The sequence below is a fragment of the Rana temporaria genome, chromosome 4 (assembly GCF_905171775.1).
Source record: "Rana temporaria chromosome 4, aRanTem1.1, whole genome shotgun sequence".
Lineage (NCBI taxonomy): Eukaryota > Metazoa > Chordata > Amphibia > Anura > Ranidae > Rana > Rana temporaria.
Window position 1 is genome coordinate 148,761,732 of NC_053492.1, and position 24,841 is coordinate 148,786,572.

The window sequence follows — 24,841 nt, forward strand, 5'->3', positions numbered from 1 at the left end:
AGCCGAGTTACACTAGAAAGACAGGAATATATACTGACCAATAAATGCTAAGCCTTGTCTGAAAAGTTTAATTTTCCACCTTAGACTGGAACAGATTAATCATAATTTTCACTCCCTCCATTTAAAGTTCTCAAAATCAAGTGGCACAGTACTTATACTCTAACAGAAAGCAAACTATAGATGTTATGATGAGGTGTGTCAAACGGAACAAAGCTTGCCAGTGTACCAATGTGAAACTCAGTAAAGTCTTCCTAAAAATAAAAGGTATCTACATATCTCACAGTCACTAATACCACTAATAAGGGGTTTATTACTAATTTCTGTGCCATCTGCATGTCCAGAACTGCTGCTCCCGTGTAAAGCTTTTTAGTTCTATTTGGCCCACCTTACCTAAACCTTTCTGGTTATAATTTTGTGTTGCTTCACATGCTCTACTTCATATAAGCCATTGCTTCCACACACTGTACTAAAGATAGCCAACAAGCATGAAACTATTGTATAAAATGCAATGGTTCTAAAATATTAGGTTGTTTCTGTTTTAGAAAGCAATCATATTTTTTTTTATTAGATACATTTACAGAGTATATGAAATAAAGTCTTTAAACGTTAATGAAGATCAGATTTTAAAGAAGTTTACATTCTAAACTTACCCTAAATTTATGCGTTCCACATCAACTTGAATTTGTTTAGGGATGATATTGAGGTACCTAAAAGTGCAATGGACTTCTGTCTTAACATAACAAGCACACGGTTTAGGGCATGCCCTCACTCTGCCAGGAAGAGCCAGGATCCAGAAGATGAAAAGGTAGCCAGGGAGACATGAATGACGTCTGCCTATCGTCTGCTTCATTATTGGTTATTTTACAGCAACATTACCCTAAGAAAGCAAGAGAAAAAAAAATCATAAAGTATTTCACATTAGCATCTGTTTTCTATGAGGTAAAACCACAAATGGAATGGCCAAATACCAAAAGACATCCACAGAACATAAAGGAAGCAACAAAAATGGCATTTAAGCCTTCACTTCAATTCTGTGGCTCAAGTGACTGACACTTTGTAAACAGGTTAATGGAATTTCTGGTAAGGCAGTTCAGGTTACCATAAAGTTTTGCCAAGAAATCAGAATGTGGTTTTTGTACATAACTTAGATGTGTCCGTCTAATCACCAGATGTCTGGGTTAACCCATTCCTAAGTGAGGGATTTAAAACTTGGCAGACATGAGGTCTGCTTTTAAAATAAAAATGCAAATAGTAATGTTGTGGAGTTGCTTGAAACAGCTAATAACATTTCAGCTTACAAAAGTTTCCAGTAGTCAGAACATTAAAAAAGAGGATCTCTGAATTGTTCGTTTAGATCAGTGCCCTTTGCATACTCCCTTGAATTTGCTAAATAAAGGCATTTGGTTTTGCTTTTGTACTTGAAGTGATTGTGAAGGCAGAAGGTTTTTTTTCTTAATGCACTCTATGCATTAAAATAAAAAGCCCTCTGTGTGCAGGAGTCTCTCTCAGCCCCCCTAATACTTACCTGAGCCCATGTAGATCCAACAATGTTGCAGGAGTGTCTTGGCTGTCTTAGTGGAGTGGCTGAGACAGCAGCATGGCGCCATTGGCTCCCACTGCTGTCAATAAAAGTCAGCAAATGAGAAGAGAAAGGGGTTGGGGCCAGGCCGCAGCTCTGTGTCTGAGTGCCTCAGCTCGGGTGCCCCCATAGCAAGCTGCATGCTGTGAGGTCACTCAACAGTAGAGAGGGGCCAGGAGTGCCGGGGGGACCCAAGAATATGAGGATCTGGGCTGCTCTGTGCAAAACCACTGCACAGAGCAGGTACGTATAACATGTTTGTTATTTTTAACTAAAAAAAAATAGACTTTAGTATCACTTTAACCAGTTAAGGACCCCCTACCGACGATATACGTCGGCAGAATGGCACGGCTGGGCACAATCACGTACCTGTACGTGTCTCTTTAAGGCCCAGCCGTGGGGTCGCAAACGCGCCGCCTGTGGCATGCCCGTGACCCTGTCCGAAGCTCCATGACCACGCCCGCAGGACCCGCGGAACCGATCACCGCCGGTGTCCCGCGATCGGTCACCAGAGCTGAAGAACGGGGAGTCGTGTGTGTAAACACACCTTCACCGTACTTTATTGTGGCAGTGTCAGTGATCGTCTGTTCCCTGATATAGGGAAAGACGATCACTGACATCACACATCCAGCCCCGCCCCCCCTACAGTTATAAACACATATGGGGTCACACTTAACTCCTACAGTGCCCCCTAGTGGTTAACTCCTAAACTGCAATTGTCATTTTCACAGTAATTAGTGCATTTTTATAGCACTTTTTGCTGTGAAAATGACAATGATCCCAAAAATGTGTAAAATTGTCCGATGTGTCCGCAATAATGTCGCAGTCACGAAAAAATTTGCTGATTGCCACCATTAGTAGTAAAAAAAAAATATTAATAAAAATGAAATAAAACTATCCCCTATTTTGTAAATGCTATAAATTTTGCGCAAACCAATCGATAAACACTTATTGCAATTTTTTTTACCAAAAATAGGTAGATAGGTATCGGCCTAAACTGAGGGAAAAAAAAGTTTTTTCATATATTTTTGGGGGATATTTATTATAGCAAAAAGTAAAAATTTGGGATTTTTTTTCAAAATACCACCAATACCACCAAAAGAAAGCTCTAATTGTGGGAAATAAAGGACGCTAATTTTGTTTGGAAGCCATGTCACACGACCGTGCAATTGTCAGTTAAAGCGATGCAGTGCCGAATCGCAAAAAGGGACAATTTCCTTAACCTGCATAATGGTCTGGAGCTTAAGTGGTTAAAGAAGAACTTCAGGATTTGGAAGCACTGTGTGTATCTCTACTGTTTCTCTACCTAAAGCACATTGCAAATTAAAAAAGACAACCACCCTCTGTATGTGATAACACTTAAAGTGATCCAGTGCCTAAGCTATGCACACTCAAGCATTTACATATGCTTAACAAGCAGTAAAAGTACTGTAAGACAATTCACCTCTGCATGTATAGTTGTGGCGGAAAAATGATCTTCAAAAAATTTCTGTTACTTTCTATTACTGTGGATTCTGTGCAGCCTGCCAGCACTCTAATATATGAACACCAGATGTTTCCAAGCTGCTAAAAAACAACACAAAATAGACTTCATGGGCTTTGTTTTGAATTAATTGAATTATCTAAGAATTAATTACTTTACATTTGAAGAAGCTAAAGAGGTTAGATTTGGTTTGTTTTAAAGCTTTTTTATTGCTTGTTAAAACAATAGAATGTACTTAATGTCTATACTCTGGACACACATGGACTTTAAGGCCACCATAGATATTTAGAGGTGATTGGATGAGCAAGTATGATCTGACCACATGTTTTTCAGACAGTGCAGTCTTCTTATATGAGCTATGCAGTAGTAGTTGAACAATGCGCCGTTACCATGGACAGACCACCATGTAATCAAATTCATGATTACCAAAAATACCCCTTTAACAACAACGCCAAAACCAGTGTCAATACACTGGACGAGATCTCAGAAGAAGCTTCATTCGGAGCTCTTCAAAACAATACTAGGAAATAAAATAAGAAAAATCCATTCACATCAATCAGCCACAGAAACCCTGGATGCCATTAACACAGGTCTACTGCAGTCAGCTGACTTGGTAGCGCACAAACGTAAAACTTGCATCCGGAAACACAACTCCAGTTGGTTTAACGACCAGCTGTCATCTCTTGGAAAAGAAGCACTACAGACGAAAACCACGCCTTCTACAAGGAAACAACAAAAAAATACCACAAAGAAATTTTCCAAGCCAAAAAAAATCATTTCTCCAACACCATCACCAATGCCCTAAACCGTCCCCGCGAACTCTTCAAGTTGGTCAGTCAGACCATGAACCCAGCTTTTCTTGAAGCCCCCAATTCTGATACCCAAGAATTTTGCAATGAATTATCGGATCATTTCGTTAACAAAATCGAAAGGATCCGTGAAAGCATTCAGCAAAAGAGTACCCCTCTCAATCCCCCCCTCAGTCGCACGCCCAATCCCCACAGGAATCAGGCCCAATCAACAAGGTTTACTCTAAAACCCATCTCCCTCGAGGCCACTAAAAATATCATCAGCACTCTGCGAAATAGCACAGCGCCTAACGATATTATCCCCACCAAACTGCTGAAGGAATGTGCCGATATTTTGGCACCACCCATCAAGCAGCTGATTAACCAGTCTTTCAGGGAAGGCATTGTGCCCACCCTGTTGAAACAAGGTATAATCAAACCCATCTTAAAGAAACCCACCCTTGACCCCAAAAACCCTGAACACCATCGACCCATAACAGGCCTGAACGTTTTCTCCAAGGTAATGGAGAAAGTGGTGGTACAACAGCTGCAACAGCATTTAGACACCCATAATTTGCTCGATCCTTATCAATCGGGTTTCCGTCCAGGGCACGGGACGGAAACAGCATTGCTCAAAATATGGGATGATGCTCTTGTGGCCGCAGACGAAGGAGAACCTTGTCTTCTAGTACTGTTGGACCTTAGCGCAGCTTTTGACACGGTAGACCACAAACTACTACCGACTCGGCTTGCAGAGGTAGCCAAAGTCACGGAATGTGACTTATCCTGGTTCTCCTCTTTTTTGGGAAACCGATCGCAAGTAGTGAAACTGGGTCCGTTCACTTCAGAAAAACGCACGGTGTCATGCGGAGTCCCTCAAGGATCCCCCCTGTCGCCGGTGCTGTTTAATATCTATCTTCGCCCTCTTTTTGAAATCATCAGCAGCCAAAAGCTGCTCTACCACTCTTATGCGGATGATACACAATTGTCATGTGTAAGGTAAGGTCTACAGGATTGGATATATCAGTTTGTAAATGGATAGAAAACTGGCTGAAAGACAGAATTCAGAGAGTTGTGGTTAATGATTCTTACTCTGAATGGTCCAATGTTATCAGTGGTGTACCCCAAGGTTCAGTGCTGGGACCCTTACTTTTCAATATATTTATAAATGATATTGGGTTTGAGATCAAAAGTAACATTTCTGTCTTTGCAGATGACACCAAGCTATGCAGTGGAATAACGTCCTTGCAGGATGTCGCCAATTTACAAGCCGACCTCAATGCTCTGTCTGATTGGGCGACTAAGTGGCAGATGAGGTTTAATGTAGATAAATGTAAAGTTATGCACTTGGGGGCTAAGAATATGCATGCATCATACATACTAGGGGGAGTACAACTGGGGGGGTCTGTAGTGGAGAAGGATCTGGGGGTTTTAGTTGATCATAAGCTCAATAATGGCATGCAATGCCAAGCTGCGGTTTCCAAAGCGAGCAAAGTCCTTTCTTGTATTAAGAGAGGTATGGACTCCAGAGACAGAGATATAATTTTGCCCCTGTACAAATCATTAGTAAGACCTCATCTGGAATATGCAGTTCAGTTTTGGGCACCAGTTCTCAAAAAGGATATAGGAGAACTGGAGAAAGTGCAGAGAAGAGCAACCAAACTGATAAGAGGCATGGAGGAGCTCAGCTATGAGGAAAGATTAGAGGAACTAAATTTATTCACTCTTGAGAAGAGGAGAATAAGGGGGGATATGATCAACATGTACAAATATATAAGAGGTCCATACAGTGAACTTGGTGTTGAGTTATTCACTTTACGGTCATCACTGAGGACAAGGGGGCACTCTTTACGTCTAGAGGAAAAGAGATTTCACCTCCAAATACGGAAAGGTTTTTTCACAGTAAGAGCTGTGAAAATGTGGAACAGACTCCCTCCAGAGGTGGTTCTGGCCAGCTCAGTAGATTGCTTTAAGAAAGGTCTGGATTCTTTCCTAAATGTACAGAATATAACTGAGTACTAAGATTTGTAGGTAAAGTTGATCCAGGGTAAATCCGATTGCCTCTCGGGGGATCAGGAAGGAATTTTTTCCCCTGCTGTAGCAAATTGGATCATGCTCCGCTGGGGTTTTTTGCCTTCCTCTGGATCAACTGTGGGTATGGAGTTGGGTGTATAGGATTTTACTGTGTTTTTTTATTTTTTGTTTTTTGTGGTTGAACTGGATGGACTTGTGTCTTTTTTCAACCTGACTAACTATGTAACTATGTATTTCCGCATCTGCAACAAAAAGAATCATCATCTCAATCTAGAGAAATGTCTCTCTTTGATAGAGAACTGGATGACAAAGAGTTATCTCAAACTCAACGGTTCGAAAACAGAATTTCTCCTGTTTCACGCCAATCGAAAGAATCAACCGGCAACAACCTGGACACCTCCGCCCATTCTAGGAAAAATCATCACCCCTAGCACCAAAGTCAAAAGTCTCGGAGTCATCTTTGACACCTACATGACAATGGATGCACAACTAGGGTCAGTAGTCAGCGGATCCCACCATCTGCTGCGCCTACTACGCAGACTTATTCCATTTATTCCAAAAGAAGACATAGCAGTCGTGGTGGGAACAATTGTTAACTCCAGGCTGGACTATGCAAATGCCCTCTACCTCGGACTCCCAAAGTACCAAATCACTCGCCTGCAGGTCGTTCAGAATTCGGCCGCGCGACTGGTGACTGGGAAAAAAACATGGGAATCAATCTCCCCATCACTGAGAAGCCTTCACTGGCTACCAGTGAAAGACAGAATCACTTTCAAAGCACTCTGTCTAGCGCATAAGTGTATTTGGGGAAATGCCCCCCAATATCTATGCGAAAAAATAAAAGCCTACAACTCCAATCGCGTCTTGCGATCATCCAACCAAAATCTACTCCAAATCCCCAAAACCAGATACAAGTCCAAAGGAGAAAGAAGATTTGCTGTCCAAGGACCTCGACTTTGGAACACTTTACCAACCTCCATTTGGTTGGAGGAGAACCACTTGGCCTTTAGGAGAAAGATCAAAACCCACCTCTTCTGAGCTCAAAGGAGAAATGGTCAAACAAGCGCCCAGAGGCGATTCAGTTCGCATGTGTAGCGCTATATAAGTTTTTCACTCACTCACTCACTCAAGGTCTTCCAGCATGTCTAAAATGGGTTTTACCACTTGCCTGAAATATATGCTAGTATACAACAAACATTAGACTATTTCCAGAATGGAAGTCTGTCAATTAATATCTGTTTTTGAAGTCCATATATAAACAGTCACCCAGTCTTGCAATTATCTAAAAATCCAGATCCTGCTCATCGAATCATGTACACATGGGCCAAATACTGGGCAACATTGGCCAGTTCAATAAAAACCGGCCAGCATTCGGCCTGTGTGAATGAGAGCCAGTATGGGAGTGGCGCATGCTGGAAAACCAGCAGCCAACCGGCTCTGGATCAGTGCTCTCAGCCAATGGCAGAGAGCGCTGACAGAAGTGTTCTGGCAGGGAGGCCGTCACCCTGTCAGAACACAACAGCTCAGTAGGAGAGATCTCTGTACTAACTTTGCATAATGAGTACAGCGGCTCTGACACTGGACCGACCGGAGCTGACAATTTTTTTTTCATTCAACCCGCTGGGAAAAAAACTCATATAGCCAGATTCACAAATAGTTACGCCCGCGTATCAGTAGATACGCCGACGTAACTCGGAATCTAAGCCGTCGTAAGTTTAAGTGTATGCTCAAACTGAGATACACTTAAACCTAGCTAAGATACGACGGCCTGCAATTTTTCCGCTGGCCGCTAGGTGGCACTTCCGTTGAGTTCGGTGTAGAATATGTAAATGACTAGATACGCCGATTCACGAACGTACGTGCGTCCGTCACGGGTAAAGATACGGGAGTGGAATAATCTGAATACTAGAGTCCCTTTCGCGGTCTACTCATAAACCTAAAGCTCCTTGGAATAACAGTGTCAATCACAAGAGCAGATTTTTGCCACAATACATTACATTTCTGAAGCAGTTCTGTATGTGTAATGTAGTTAAAAGTGTTCCAGTAAATTGAAAATTGAAGTGATTAGAATTAGTAAATTAGAACTTGAAGTAAAACTACAGTAAAACCTTGGATTGCGAGCATAATTAGTTCCAGAAACATGCTTGTAATCCAAAGCACTTGTATATCAAAGCGAATTTCCCCATAAGAAATAATGGAAACTCAGATGATTCATTCCACAACCATTTATTCATAAGTCCTTCAGTTTATAGTCAATATAAAAAGATTCTAGCAATGTGATCCCCAAATGGCAGCCTTCACAAGTGGCTTAGAAGCAAAATCCAGCAGGAGCTACAGAGTATAAAAGAGAAGAGAGGGGCCTCTAAGTGTAGCAATATGCTTACATTTAATGAAGGTACAACATTTAGCAAATCACATGGTTGATGATTACAAGAGGCACATCTAAGTATGCAGGCATCCAGGGTAAAGCTGTCCACATAGACCATCCTTTGCACCATTGGCTCTCACCGCTGTCAGTTTGCAATCGTGACCAGGAAGACTACCCTGCAGTAGAGCGATTGAACTGCTCATGGAGCACAGCGTGGAAGGGATGATAGTAGTACGGAGGACGGTCTATGTGAGTTGAGTTGAGAGGTATCTTGATATAGCACGGTCTTACTCCAAAGGGTCCTGACGTGCTTGACTAGGACCAATTTAGACGGGAGCCAATTAACTTACCAGCATGCCTTTGGAGAGTGGGAGGAAACCTGGAGTACCTGGAGGAAACCCACATAGGCACAGGGAGAACATGCAAACTCCAGGCAGATTGTGTCGTAGTCAGAATTTAAACCAGCGACCCTTTTGCTGCTAGGTGAAAGTGCTAACCACTACACCACTGTGCTGCCCTACGTGGACAGCTTTACCCGGATGCCTGCATACTAAGATGTGCCTGTTTTAATCAACCATGTGAGTTTCTAAATTTAAGGAATACTTAAATGTTTTTTTTAAATATCACATTAATTGCCTTACCCCCTGTAGTTTTGTTGAGCACTGTAAAGAAGATTGCATTTTTTTTTTCATTTGTAAAAAAAAAAAAAATTTCCTTTTAATTAGTATATGTTTTGTCTCCAGCTCTGTGCACATGCTGTAGAATCTTGGTATGAATTTCCTGTGGATGCGTCCAGCAGCTGCTCAATGCCAGTTTAAATACAGTGACCAGTGCAGAAGTTTTCCCTATGCATTGGCATGGCTGCCTATAGTCCAACTTGGGAGCATGCAGTAAAGCAGGGGTGGCCAACCAGTGGCCTGGTGCCACATGTGGCCCACGGAGCCCTCTGATGTGGCCCGCGACCTCCTGCTCTGAAATGGCAAGTTGGCAAGCCCAGATCGTAGGTTGCCGACCTGCCATACCACAGCATCAGTGTTGTGAATGAAGCTAGTGGTAGAGGAAGAAAGCAGCTGTGGAACAGAGCCCCATGAGCCTATGCTTCCTCTACAGCACCGGCTTTTGCCACAGGCGGAATTTATGGCAATGTTCAGCTAACCCACCCATAGAATAGACACAGGTGCATGATGCTGCACCCGCAGCGTGGGTAAAACGCAGCACATCAGTGTGAAAGCAGTCTTGGGCCCTTTTCACACAATCGGCCCTACCAAACGGAACCCTCAATTCACCTCTACAGAGCAAAAAATGTAAACAGACTTTTGTCTGTTTTACACCCATGTAAACCTACAATACGATCCGCAAAATAAAAAAACAGAAGGGAATTTGTCCCTTTCCATCTGGGCGGATCGGATCGGAGGGCCTATAGAGTAGCTGTGACATGTCATCTGTGTCATCATGTCTCATTGTGGCCCGCAAATTGGTTACCAAGTTGCTTAAGTGGCCCTCGCTCTATAAAAGGTTGGGCACCCCTGCAGTAAAGAGTGATGCAGCTGAGCCAGAGATATAGCATGTGCAACATTACATTTAGGTGTTTATGATTTGATTTAAGCTACATCTACAGGCAAACTTTCTGTAACTCAAAAGTGAAAGGAAATCTCCTAGATGGGTGTCCCCAGTGAAAGATTTCCCTTCTAATACAGTTCTGACTTTTGGCTTTAGATATACTTTAACTTAACAAAGAGACAACAAACATCTCTGAACATCAGAAGTTTTTTTTGGCAGGGGGTTTACTTATTTTGTGGCGTGCACCGTTGTGCATTGTCAGCAAGAATTAGAAGGTTTTTCAACATCCATCACAGTCTAGAATGATTCACATGACCATAGCTCCCATATGTCCCTGGTTTCAAGGGACACTCCCTGATTTGGAACAAAGTCCCTGTGTCCCTCTTTCATCCTCATTTGTCCATCATTTTAGTCTGATCTATATAGTTGTATAAAAAATGCACTATTTATCTTTCAAAAAGTGTTTTCCAGTACTAAACCTTTCATCCAACAATTAAATTATTGCATTTGTAGTTTTAAAAGCCAATACAAAGGGGTAGAAGTGACAAAAAAAAACTCTCCTTTGTTTAACTCTCTTTTAAGGGGGCCTGGCAGAGGTGTGTCCTAAACACATGGGGCCAGATTCACAAAGGTTAGCGGATCTTTAGATCCGTGTAACCTATGTGTTTTAAGATCCGCCCTCGCAAGTTTGTGAGGAAAGTGTCAAATTCACAACACACTTACCTCCAAACTTGCGACGGCGGATCCTAACTCCCCCGGCGGAATTCTAATTCCGCGGCTGGGGGAGTGTACTATTTAAATCAGGCGCGCTCCCGCGCCGATTTAAATACGCATGCGCCGTCCGGGGAATTTCCCGGCGTGCATTGCTCCCACTAACGTCAATAGGACGTCAGTGGTTGCGACGTGAGCGGGACTTGCGACGCGCGTGTTCGTGAATCGGCGTACGCAAACGACGTAGGAAATTTCAAATTCGACGCGGGAACGACGGCCATACTTAACAATACTTACCCCTGCTTTTAGCAGGGGTAAGTATACGACGGGTACCGCGCAAAACGACGTAAGAACACAGCGTCGGGTCCGCGTACGTTCGTAAATTTTGCGTATCTCGCTGATTTACATATTATTCAGTGTAAATCAGCGGGAACGCCCCCGGCATTTTTAAATCCAAAAAAAGATCCGACAGTGTCACACAGTGTGACACTGTCGGATCTCAGCCCTATCTATGCGTAACTGGTTCTATGAATCAGGTGCATAGATAGGACCAGTAAAAATCAGAGATACGATGGTGTATCTGTAGATACACCGTCGTATCTCTTTGTGAATCTGGCCCATGTTTGCTAATAGGAGTCCTTTGTTCCCATCTCAAAAAGTTGGGAGGTATGCTTGACCCTTTAAGGTCCCATATTTTTTCCCAATGTTTTTCTGGAAATCACGTAAATGGTAGGAGACACATTGAAGAGTAGGACACAAATGAGAACCATGAGGGTTAACTGCATCTGTAATATACTGTACATGCCTAAAGTAAAGAATCATGCTGTTGGTGGGGCTGCTAAAAAATACACCATGTAAGCTTCAAGATTTGATGGTAGATATTTTCTGCAAGCTTGTAAAGAAATATAATATCCAGTAGGGCCTTGTGCACATGGACGCTTAGCAGCTCCTGTGTGCTAAGACATTTAAACCCTGGTGCTTTCAGGAGCTGCTTCTCCCCAAACGTTAAATTTTGCATACGCCTGTGCACAACTGTGTACAGTCATTCACATGTATTGCCTGCTGTACGTAGACTCCCAGATTGCCAGAAAGGACTGGGGATTTTAGGCCTAAGCATACAGGAGCTGCTAAACCTCTATGTGTATGAGGCTTGACTATTTATAATAAGTTCTTCTAAATGTAATGTCTCTCTTTGGTAGATGATCCCTTAGGGTACATTCGGACTATACAATTTGGTCCCATGGTTACAGATGAATTCCAATCAAAATGTTTAATTGTGTTTGGTATAGAAAATCATTCTCAGGTTTTTATTCAAGTTTATGTCCACATTGGGTAGATGATTTCCTTAATTCTTGTGCCAGTGAGTCACAGGTGTATCACTGAGACACACAGTGAGAGAAAATCCTTCCAGTGGAGACAAAGATAGCAATATAAACCTGATAGCAATTTTTATCCTCCCCAAACCTTTCAATTCTAAAACAAAATTCTCAGTGGAGTTGTGCTTTAACCTCCATGGCGGTATGATTATGTCAGATTTTTGATGCTCAAAGCAGTACAATTGTTTCGCATGGAAATTTGCCATTTTATATTGTAGGCCTGTAATTCTTAGGCCTCGTACACACGATAGGTTAACCAGAGGACAACTGTCTGATGGACCGTTTTCATCATTCAAAACCGATCGTGTGTGGGCCCCATAGGTTATTTAACCATCGGTTAAAAAAAAGCCAACTTGCTTTAAATTTAACTGATGGATTCCTAACCGATAGGTCAAAACTGATCGTTAGTAGGCACGACCATCGGTTAAAAATCCAGGCATGCTCAGAATCAAGTCGACGCATGCTTGGAAGCATTGAACTTCTTTTTTTTTTAGCACGTCGTTGTGTTTTACGTCACCGTGTTCTGACACGATCGGTTATTTAACCAATGGTGTGTGGGCGCGACGGACTATCAGTCAGCTTCATCGGTTAACCGATGACAACGGTCCTTCAGACTGTTCTTATCGGATGGACTGATCGTGTGTACGAGGCTTTAGGAATAACTCACTTAAATCTGTCCAAACCAGAATCTAGTAGACATCCCGGGTATGATAAACTTTAAAAAAAATCATTAAAGGGGAGTTCCAGCCATTTGTATGTTTATTAAAAGTCAGCAGCAACAAAAAGTGTAGCTGCTGGCTTTTAATAAACAGACACTTACCTGCTCCAGCGCTCCAGCGACGCGCCGGCCGGGGCTCCGCTCCTCTCCCCCCCTCCCCGGCCGGCGTCTTCATTCTCAGTGTGGGCACCCGGCCGTGACAGCTTTCGGCTTCACGGCCGGGCACCCACTGCGCATGCGCGAGCGGCACTGCGCATGCGCGAGCGGCGCGGCGCTGCGCCGTGTAATTGGCCAGGAGATCGCCTAGGACCTGTGACATGTCCTAGGCGATCGCCTACAGCAGCCCCTTCCTGAAGGCGATTAAGCTTAGTCGCCTACAGGAAGGAGGAAGTGGGACAGGAAGTCCCACTCTTCCTGAAGCCCCCACTCCCCCCCCAAAAAAAATTACATGCCAAATGTGGCATGTAAGGGGGAGAGGAGTGGGTTAAGAGGAAGTTCCAAATTTGGGTGGAACTCCTCTTTAATTATAATATAATAAATAACTATAAATAGTTATAACAAATAATAATATAATAATAACAATTATTCAATAATGTAATCAAAACAAAAACACTGAAATTTGCTCAGTTGCAGAATTGTCGCTGTCATTACTTTCAGTGTTCCATGATGAATTTTTGCACAAATCACTATCGCTCAATTCTGCAAGTGATTCTAATTTATTATCACTGTTTTCTAGCTGCTCTAAAACCACTTTTGACATAAACGGACAGTTTTTGGTTGCTCCAGTTTTCAGCCAGAAAGAACAGTATTTATAATATAAAACTGCATGCGGGGCACTGGACAGACCACTAGGGACAAAGAGGGTGTGTAATTATTTGATACAGTACTGTAATCTGTAAGATTGCAGCATACTGTATCTATACTGTGTTTTTTACTTTTTGAATTTGGCGCCGAACTCCATCCCCTTGCATCACAGCGCTCGCAGGGAATGGAGCTCGGCAATGTGGCTCGCACATCACAGTGGGGAGACATCGCAGGATACAGGGGACAAGGTAAGTAACCTGTACATGGATCCTGCGATGCGATCCCGAGTGTGGCTCAGGGTTACCGCTCTTGGTACTGAAATTTCACCCCGAGCCACACTCGGGATTACCGCCAGGGAGGTTAATAAGTCGATGAAGCAGATAGCCCTGAATAAGGGAGAAATGCTTAACTTGTAAACATCCTTGAGCAGGCCACCAATCCTCAGGCAGGTCCTTCAATTTAATAAAAGTTTGGCCAAGCTGCAACTTACTAACAGGATCTTTTTGAGGGGAGATGGGCACACAGACAGCTTCTCCCTGCCTAACAGATGCAAACATCACAAATGACTTCCACAGCAGATCATACAAACACTCTCTCACTGCGATACACCCTTTCCCACATACAGTACCTCTATGCCTCAACTACAGCCTGAGGCACCTCTGATGAGCTTTCCACTACCAATCAAACAGTGAGATTCCTGCTACATACTGTGCATGGAGCCCTACAAGATCCAAAATTATAAACTTAGAATGTTTTTACATTAAGAACAGTAGTTTCTTTGATGCCATCTTCTGCTGTCCTCGTGCCCCTTACTTTCATTCATCCCTAAACCGTCCTTTGTGGTTTAGTGTTAATAAACATCACATTAGCACAGTTTAAACTGTACATTTCTCAAAACAAATTCTGACATTATATGGTGATATATTATATTAAAGTTGAGTTCCACCCATAAATATAACATTACATCAGTAGTTTTAAAAAAATGTCATTAGTCGTTTACGAATTGTTTTTTTTTTTTAAATGCCTTCAAAGTGTTGTTGCTAGGCAGAATAGTTAATCTTCCCACTTCCTGCACCTAGGTGCTTAATGCTTCCTAACCTACACCGCACAGACTCCTGGGAATGTAGTGGGTGTAACTTTCCAGGAGTCTGTGCACTCCCCAGTCTCAAAGAATCATGTGACTTGGACAGCACAGGTGCTGAAACCTGATCTGACACTGCTTGTGCAGCACTGAGCATGTGCGAGATCTGCAAGGCTGAAATCCAGGAAGTCATACAGTCTGGCTTCATGATGCCCACACTTAAGATGGCCCCAGTCAATTTCTATTTTATAAAGTGTCTAAATGCTGTAACAACCTAACAAAACGGACCTTAGTTTACAGACTAACTTTACTAGAATACATTAAGCTTGTGTATTACAGGGGCTGGATTTAATAGTACAGTTATTGTGTTAAAGCATTATAGCATAGATCCCAACTGTCCCTGATTTCGATGGACTGTCCCTGACTTAGAGCAATGTCCCTCTTTCCTCCTTACTTGTCCCTCATTTTGGTCTAATCCATATAGTTGTATATAAAATGCACTTTTTATCTTTTAAAAAGTGTTTCCCAGTGCTAAAACTTTCATCCAAATTCTAAATTGCTGCATTTGTAAATTTTAAAAGCCAATATAAAGGAATAGTGGTGGTAAAAAAAACAGCCCTTGTAGATTTAATAAACTTTTTTTTGTTAATTCTCCTTTAAGGGGGTGTGGCAGGGGGTGTGTCCTGTGCCTACATATGTTTGCTAGTAGGTGTCCCTCATTCCCAACTCAAAATGTTGGGAGGTATGTTATAGAAATATCCTCTCCACTCCCGTATCTAATTGCTGTATTACATTGATGGTGTAACTGGGGCGAGGTGTCTATGAACAGGAAGAACTATCCAATGATAGCTTACATCTCCATTCATATGATAGCTGTCTTGCAGAGCTTGCTTTGCACTTTTTAAAGGATGAGGTTGACTACATCCACTTTTAAAATCCCGTGTTTGATGAGCCCCAGAGAGTCAGGGATGTTAAGCTAGTTGTCTGGCCAACAGGATGCCCCTTGCTTAGTAGCGTTTAAGAGAAAAAGTAATGTCCACCCCTGAGGTTAGTGCAACACTGTTGCCAGTGTACATGAGGAACCTTACCTGTCACCACTACTGATTGTCCCCTTTAAATAATCACCACTTCTGCTTTTATTCAATATGCCGACTGAACCAGCTCTAGGCCCACTGCTTGCAGCCTCTAAGAAATCCCACTCATTTCCCATGCTGTTCACTTACACTCAACATTAAACTCCATAATACAATCCATGCAAATGCTACACTTAAATTCTAAATGACTGGTAGTATTCAATTCCCAAGAAGGATAATTGTCCAAAGCAACAGATGTAAATAGTACTCACTCCTGCCACATGATAAATAGACCAATGCTTTACTTCCAGGCCAGTGAGCAGGTCAATCCCAAAAACAAACCATTAACTCCCTTTTTGTTATCTCAATTTGAAAATCCCAGATACTGTAACCTATCTAAAGCCATGTAAGTGAAAAGACAAAATGTCTAGAACAGTGGCTCTCAACCTTTCTAGTACGGTGACCCCTTGATTAATTTTCCCAAGTTGTGGAGACCCCTAACAGTAAAATTATTTTCATGGTGTGGGTTGTCAGCACCCAAGGCAAGACAAGCAATTTGCGCCCCTATCCCAAGGACAATTTACCGCTCCCTGAGTCCCTTCCTCTTGTACCGTATTAAAACCCCTTATGGTACATTTTAGGATGTCCCACTCTTTCTTTTTTGTTTTCCTTTCTTTCCCTTTTATCTCTCTCCATCTTAGTTTATTTTTTTGTTTCCCCCCCATCCCTCTCTCTAGCCGTCTTTCTCTTATTCTTTCTCTCCCTTTTTTTGTTCCTCCCCCTCTTTTGCTCTCCCTTTCATGTATACTCCTCTTACTCATTGGTGGGGTGGGGGTCTGGGGTGGAATTGGATAAGTGGCAGTGCTGGCGGGGAGTTGGAATGAGTGCCAATGCTGGGGGTAGTTCTGATAATGACAACTATAATCAGAGGTAGTGTTACTCACTGTTTCTCTGGCTTCACTGTGTCTCCGACTTTGTGGTGTCTCGCAGCAGTGACACCTATGCTGAAATTAGCAGATAGGGTCTCCTCCAGCTCCTCCCACTTCACATTCCTCTAGTCTCTGCCCCCCAGCCATGCCGTGAACTTAATGGGAAGCTGCAAAGAGGCGGACGGCCACAAGCTCCAGAGACAGCCCTGCTAGGCAGCCGCAAATAAGGTTGGGAGAACAGCCCAGGATTTGGTGACCTCTGGCAAATCATCATTTGACCCCCGAGGGGGTCCCGACCCCAGGTTGAGAACCACTGGTCTAAAAGAACAGAGACATTGATACGAGTCCATGGTGGTCATTGTAAGTCCTAGCTACAGTGTAAATGAGTGCAGGCAAAGCTACAGGTATTTCTCATAGTATCTAATCATCTGTATGGTTTTGTGAACAATTTTCCTTTTTTTTCACCATAAAAGCCTTTTTTTTACCTTATATCTTACTGCTTGTTGTCTGTCCTTATCCTGAAACCTGAACGACTCCAGAGCAATCAACCCCCAGATAGTTATGTCTTACAAAACACATTTCATCCATTAAAAACATTCTTAAATTGTCTGTAAATAGGACTTTGCCAGAGAACACGTCAGCTCCTTGGTTGCCAAACAGCTATTCCAAAAAAAATGAACGGTTTACACAAGATGGATAGCGCCAGGAAAGTGAAATTCCAGGAAGAAAATTTGCTGATATGATTGAATTGCTTGTCCCTTTCCTCCTCTGCAGAACGTGGGTTACACTAGGTGTTTTTTCTGTGTTGGAGACGAAACATGAAGCCTCTGTATGTACCGAGGTCTTCCTGCTGGGGGTGTATGAAATGGAATTATGGCACACAGCCACATTTAGGCTTACCATACATGCTATGAAGAACAGTGTAAAGGATTTACAGTATGTAATACACATTTCCCAGTTGTATATCTGCTGTCAACTCTAATGCTAAATTCCATCTATACCATACACACTATGCATATTAATCCTCCTGTTAACAAATTTCTGAAAATCTCAGTTCATCATTGTGTTAATATTTGGGTACAATCATTTCTTTGCTGTGAATGTCAGTGGAAAATAATTTTCATACTGCAAGACTCAAAGCCACCATAATACATCCAGCATTCAGGGAGGTTTTTGAGTACCCTTTTAATGTCATAAAGGGAGCAGAACACAGAAGCTTTTTTTTTTTACCTTAATGCATAGAATGCATTAAGGTAAAAAAAAACTTTTGGAGAAACTTTAAAAGAAACTGAGCTGTGGAAGATGTGCCCAAAAACCCGGTGACAAAATATAAAAGACTGGTCAACTGTGTAGAGATCTCACAAGACATTGCTATGCTGCCTATTGTCTACTTGTATTGGAAAACTGTTTAATTTGCAAAACAGATTTTTTTTTCACTTGCTATTTGGAAGCAGATCTTTACTATTTCCTGCAGACTGTTTTCATACATTAGAGGGCACGTTTTTGAAAGCATGACAGTAATGTAGCTAAATAGACTTTGGACCACCCCTAAATGGCCATCATAATTTACCTCTATGGGACAGCTACACTAAGAGGGGCATAGGAGTCAGACTGGAGTGTGGATGTGACATCAGAGGGAGGGATATTCTGCAGAGGAGTCAAGAAGATCAAAGGGAGATCAAGAAGTAGAGGAGCCATCTCAGAGAACAATAAGGCAGTATCTTGTTCCGGTGTCCAGAACTGCTGATAAGACAGTACAGCCAGCCCTCCTGTACCGAGCCAGGCTCCATCTGTTCAAAGGGGGCACAGGCACCTGCCGAGCAGGAGGTAACACTGATTGCTGACCTTGATGCTCTTGTGGCTCCGTGCTCCCTCCTCTTCTCCCTTCTTCAGGCTGCACTGCAAAGGGATCAGTCCTATTATCTGCTTCCCCACCCCCTGCTGTCTGGAACCCCCTGTAGGCTCCTATTTCACCTGCTTTCTAACCCCCTTGCGTGCCCTTTCTCTCGCAGCACTGCTACAGTAGCTTTCTTCCTCTCCCCCTCAGCTGCTGAGGGCACACTAGGGGGCCATTTCAGGATGGAGAGTGGGGACATATTGCCTTCTCACCATCTACTTTAACTCCACACTAGTGCACCACAATGCTTTGCACACGTTTACGGGGAGCTTGCAGAGCAGTGCTATTCACTTGAATGAGTCTTGTTCAATGGGGGTACCATTTTTACTATGGCTAATAAGCATAGCATCGCATTGCGTCAGTGGCAATTGTCTCTGTTGCTAAAAGAGGTAGCAGTTGGTAGTCGGTAAAAGCACAACTCAACTTTGGGGTTTTTCCACCCCCAGGTACTTTGGCTGTGTAAGAGAATGGATTGTTCATGCAGCTTGAGCTGGAGTTGATTCTAAAGGGAAGCAGCAGGGCTGTACAAACAAAGCCGCAGGTCCTAAATTGACAGGTGTGGATGAGTGGTGCAGAATTCACACTGTCTGTGTTTGGGGCTGTGCACCCACATGCCCCAGCCTTGAGAAAGAAAAATGTAAACTGTCAATTGACAAGTGCAAATTCTTGAAGCCATCCATGATATATGTGGGACACATGTGGTGTCAGTCAAAGGAATAGCCACTGACCAGAGCAATGACCCAGACCAAGGACCATCTATTAGCTGCACTCTTTTGTTGCCTTCTGCGGTTACTTCAGACTGTTTCTCAAAGACTTCTCAAAATTGCAACACTCAACTAGTCTCGACAAAATGATTGACAGTGAGGGGGCAGATGAACATATTCATCTTAAAGAAGCCAAGAAAACAAAGGGATTTCAAGGAGAGCATCAAAAGCTGTTGGACTCCTGGGATGCCGGTATATATTTGGCATATGCTGATCCGGCAAAGTCATTCACTCTTCATGTTGATGCTAGAAGAGAATGTTTAGGGGGAATTCTCTATCAGGAACACGGCAAGAAGTTGAGACCAGATTAGTCAAAGCTTACCTCTAACAGAAAATAAAATTACCCAATATGCAAATTCCTTACTTTGAAATGGATTGTGGTGCATAACTATTTTTTTGCAGCTAAAATATTAAGTCCATGATTATAATAACATCCTGACATACATCCAGACCACTGTCAAGGTGGATGCTACAGGGCACAGATGGATAGCCAATAAAGAAGATCTCATGTACATGTATTTAGTAAAGAAATGCCACCCCTTTCCTTACAGAAGTGGCAATTACAACTTCTCAGAAGCACTGAGATGTAATAGTCCAGGCACTGCATGAGCATGACCATTTGCGCTATGACAGAACTCTACATTAAAGGCAGATTCTATTGGCCCTGCATAATGCAAGATGTGGAAGATTATTCCTGATCATACATTTGCTGCACTTAGACCCTGCCTACTAGAGCTACCCCTCTAGGACAAATGGAGAGTGCTGGCTCTATAAACCACGTCTACATATACTTTGTATGTAATAAGTCAGACCATAGGAAGAATCAGCTATGCAGTGGTGGTCACAGAACATAAATGTAGATATTCTCAATGTTTTCTTTCCTGTGATCAGATGGACATCACACTAGCTAGGATACTCATCAAGAAGTTATTTGTACACTATAGCCCACCAAACAGAATTAATTAATATTAAGGATGTGATCCCATGAATCTGGTAACTCTTCTGGGGGTTCAAAAGAGTAACATCACTCCCTATCACAAGGGAACCATCAACCAGAGCATTTAAACTGGACCTTGCAGAATATGCTAGATATACTTTACAAAAAATGGAGACACAATTTGCAATGTGTGGCACCACATCCAAAGGGCCAGATTCACAGAAGAAATGCGTATTTTCAAATTTGCCTCGTTGTATCTTAATTTGTGATTCACAAACAAGATACGACGGCATTTGGCTAAGATCCGACAGGCTTACGGCTTTGTACGCCTTCGGATCTTAGGCTGCAATACTTCGGCCGCCGCTGGGTGAAGTTTGCGTCGTTTTCCAGTGTCGGGTATGCAAATTAGCTTTTACGGCGATCCACGAAGGTACTCGCGTGCTTTACGTCGTCGCAAGTAGTTTTTTCCCGTCGCAAAGTTAAGCCTGCTTTTTCATGGCTTAATTTTAGACCAGCCATGTTAAAGTATGGCCATCATTCCCGCGTCGAATTTCCAAATTTTTTTTTTCCTATGACGTCCGGGAATACGTTACGCACGTCGCCGTTCAAAAAACACGTCGGGGCGCCGTAATTTCGCGCAAAGCACGGCGGGAAATTTCCAAACAGAGCATGCGCAGAACGTTCGGCGCGGGAGGGTTCCTAATTTAAATGGTACACGTCCCATTTGAATTAGGCGGGCTTGCGCCGGACGGCTTTACGTTACACCGCTGTAAGTTTACACGCAAGTGCTTGGTGAATCAGGCACTTACGCTGAAAACTTGCGGCGTTGTAACGTAAAGACGGTACGTTACGCTGCCACAAATGTACCTGAATCTGGCCCAAAATGTATTAGAAAATGGAAAAGTTGGAAGGTGGACTTACTTGGCTAAGATTGTAATCTCAATAGGGAAAAAAGGTACTCAAGGGTATAGATAAAATGGCAACATGTATTAAATATCACCATAAAAACATGTCACAAGAATAGGTGCATAGGTATGCTGTAGCGTGTACATTCTCCCATATATGACAAATATGGCTGAACAAGAAAACCTGTACAGGTGGCCTCTGGAGTTATAAATATGCTTCTAAATGTTTTTTTTTCTTTGTTTTCTTTGTCTGAATTTCTCACTTCCTGTTCCTCCTCAGTAAGCTGTTCTGGCTGACTAACCCCCATGGATGATGGGGGCAAGATTACTGAGGAGAAACAGGAAGTGAGAAATTCAGACAAAGAAAAAGGTGCATTCACATTGAGGTTACTGTTGAGTCTCCACTATACCATCCAATTCACTATGAAGAGGAGAAGGGGAGAGGACTAAGTCTGGGATATGGTGTCACAAATTAAACAGGAGGTAGAATAATTGGGAACATGGACATAGACTGACCGATGAGTCACAAGTGTGCTTCATACGGCATCATAAATGCCTATGAGGGGATCTCTAAAGATGATGCACAAGAAAGCCTGCAAACAGTTTTCTGAAGACAAGCAGACTAAGGACATGGATTACTGGAACCATGTCCTTTGGTCTGATGATAAACATATTTGGTTCAGATGCTGTCAAACACGTGTGGCGGCAACCAGGTGAGGAGTACAAAGACAAGTGTGTCTTGCCTACAGTCAAGCATGGTGGTGGGAGCATCATGGTCTGGGGCTGCATGAGTGCCGCCTGCACTGGGAGCTACATTTCATTGAGGGAACCATGAATGCCAACATGTACTGTGAAATACTGAAGCAGAGCATGATCCCCCTCCCTTCGGAGACTGGGCCGCAGGGCAGTATTCCAATATGACAACAACCCCAAACACATCTTCAAGATGACCACTGCCTTGCTAAAGAAGCTGAGGGTAAAGGTGATGGACTGGCCAAGCATGTCTCCAGACCTAAACCCCATTGAGCATCTGAGGGTCATTCTCAAACGGAAGATGGAGGAGTGCAAGGTCTCTAACATCCACCAGCTACATTATGTCATTAATGAGGAGTGGAAGAAGACTACAGTGGCAACCTGTGAACTCCATGCCCAGGAGGATTAAGGCAGTGCTGGAAAATAATAGTGGGCACACAAAATATTGACACTTTTGTCCCAATTTGGATAGTTTTACTTAGGGGTGTACTCACTTATGTTGACAGTGGTTTAGACATTAATGACTGTGTGTTGAGTTATGTTGAGGGGACAGCAAATTGACACTGTTAAACAAGCTGTACACTCCTGACAGACCCTTGCATCTTTCATCCAAAGCTGCACTGACATTTCTAGATTCATGGGGGAAAGCAAAAGAATTGTCAAAGGATCTGCGGGAAAAGGTAGTTGAAGGGATATGAAAAGATATCCAAGGAATTGAGAATGACAATAATTAGTGTTCAAACTGTTTAATCAAGAAGTGGAAAACGAGGGGTTCTGTTGAAACCAAACCACGGTCAGGTAGACCAACTAAATTATTTGTGGGTTTTCTTTGCATCCTGAACAATTTTCCTGGCAGTTGTGGCTAAACTTTTAGTTGGTCTACCTGACCGTGGTTTGGATTCAACCGAACCCCTCATTTTCCACTTCTTGATTAGAGTTTGAACACTGCTGATTGGCCTTTTCAATTCCTTGGATATCTTTTTAGATCCCTTTCCTGTTTTTTACAGTTCAACTACCTTTTTCCACACATGAACTTTAATGGCCTGCCAGTCTTAGTCCCTAGGGTTCAATATTGAGTTGGCCCACCTGTTGCAGCTATAACAGCTTCAACTTTTCTGGGTAGGCTGTCCACAAGGTTTAGGGGTGTGTCTGTATGGGAATGTTTGACCATTCTTCCAGAAGCACATTTGTGTGGTCAGGCACTGATCTGAAGGCTTGGCTCGCAGTCTCCACTAAAATTCATCCCAAAGGTGTTCTATCGGGTTACGGGCAGGACTCTGTGCAGGCCAGTGAAGTTCCTCCACCCCAAACTCGTTAATCTATGTCTTTATAAAGCTTGTTTGTGCACTGGTGCGCAGTCGTGTTGGAACAGGAAGGGCCCATCCCCAAACTGTTCCCACAAAGAGCATGAAATTGTCCAAAATGTCTTGGTATGTTGATGCCTTGGGAGTTCCCTTCACTGGAACTAAGGGGCCAAGCCCAACCCCTGAAAAACAACCCCCTACCATAACCCTCCCCCCCACCAAATGATTTGGACCAGTGCACAAAGCAAGGTCTATAAAGTCATGGATGTGCGAGTTTGGGAGAAGGAGCTTGACTGGCCTGCACAGAGTCCTGACCTCAACCCGATAGAACACCTTTGGGATGAACTAGAGTGGAGACTGCAAGCCAGGCCTTTTTGTCTAACATCAGTGCCTGACCTTACAAATGCACTTCTGGAAAAATGGTCAAATATTCTCATAGACACACTTTTAAACCATGTGGACTAATGTAGTGTATATGTGTGTGATATATGTAGTGTGTATAATATATATGTGTGTGTGTGTGTGTATATATATATATATATATATATATATATATATATATATATATATTACATCTACATGAATGTGGAGGCTTCTTCAGATGATGTTCAGTAGCAGTGACCCACTTCCCTATGGGTTTCTGCTAATCAGCTGTTCCAAGATTTACTTTAAAGCTGGTCAACAGAGAATCATTGAAAAGAGGCACCCATTTTTTTTGATCAGTCATTATATGATGCATTACAATGTTGATTTTTGTGTGCCGTAACATAGTAAAATATGAAATTTGTAACAAATAATTGCAAGTAGAAAAGAAAACTGCTTATTCAGTAACACAGTTTAAAGCTACAAAGTGCAGCAGCTGAAAGCAGCCAATCCATCATCATCCAAGAGCCATCCTTGACATGTGGAGATTGATGGTGGTGCTGTACAACACTTGTGTGCAATAGAGGAATCACTTTTACTTTCATGCTACCGTTACAACGTAATTAACACGGGAAGTCTGTTTTTAGAAATTTCACTTTAAATTAGCATTTAGCAGACATTTTCACAATAAAATATTTTGGGACATTTCCAAATCTCTGTACAATTTGTCAAATCTCATATGCAGATAGAGATTTTAGTAACAACATAAAAACTGGATGAAAACACAAAAGCCAAACACAAAACAGATCAAGGAATGTTCTACATCATTGCACATACCACAAAACAAACGGACAATGTTAGTCCTGAAATAAATTATTTGTAAGCTATTTCTGGAGAAGATGAATACTGAATATCATAGTGAACAGGCAATAACCCTCAGCAACAAAAATTTGACTTTTTAGTGGCTTCAAATAGGCTGCCAACAGCTGGTGACCGATTGGTAGTCACAAGTTACTTGACAACACTGCTGATTAAGGTCCTGTGGGGTTGATTTACTAAAGGCACATAGACTGTGCTCTCTGCAAATGCAGTTGCTCCAGAGGTTAGTAAATGAAGTAAAGACCCACTTTACAAAGAATAACCAATAACATGTAATGAAAATTAAAAAATAAAAATAAATGTATTTGCACATGATTGGATAAAGTTACTTTTGGTGTATGACGTTTGGAGGGCTATGTTCCTAAACAGCCTAACTAAGTGTATCGCTCTTGTAATTTTGTTATATATGATTGTCACATGTCCTTTATTTTGTCCTAAATAAAAAACTGATTGGATAAAGTCAGCAGAGCTCCCTTTCATTTACTAAGCTCCAGAGCTACTGCACTTGCAAAGTGCCCAGTCTATTTGCCTTTAG

At 42.5% G+C, this 24,841-nt stretch overlaps 1 protein-coding gene across 1 annotated transcript in view; it reads right to left on the bottom strand.

Annotated features, from left to right (window-relative positions):
* IGSF10 (immunoglobulin superfamily member 10) overlaps positions 1 to 24,841 on the bottom strand; it is a 64,908-nt gene that overhangs the window by 38,245 nt on the left and 1,822 nt on the right. The window contains exon 2 of the mRNA XM_040349185.1: positions 651 to 877. Coding sequence (XP_040205119.1) covers positions 651 to 850 — 200 coding nt within the window. The 5' untranslated portion in view covers positions 851 to 877. The remainder of the gene's footprint in view (positions 1 to 650; positions 878 to 24,841) is intronic.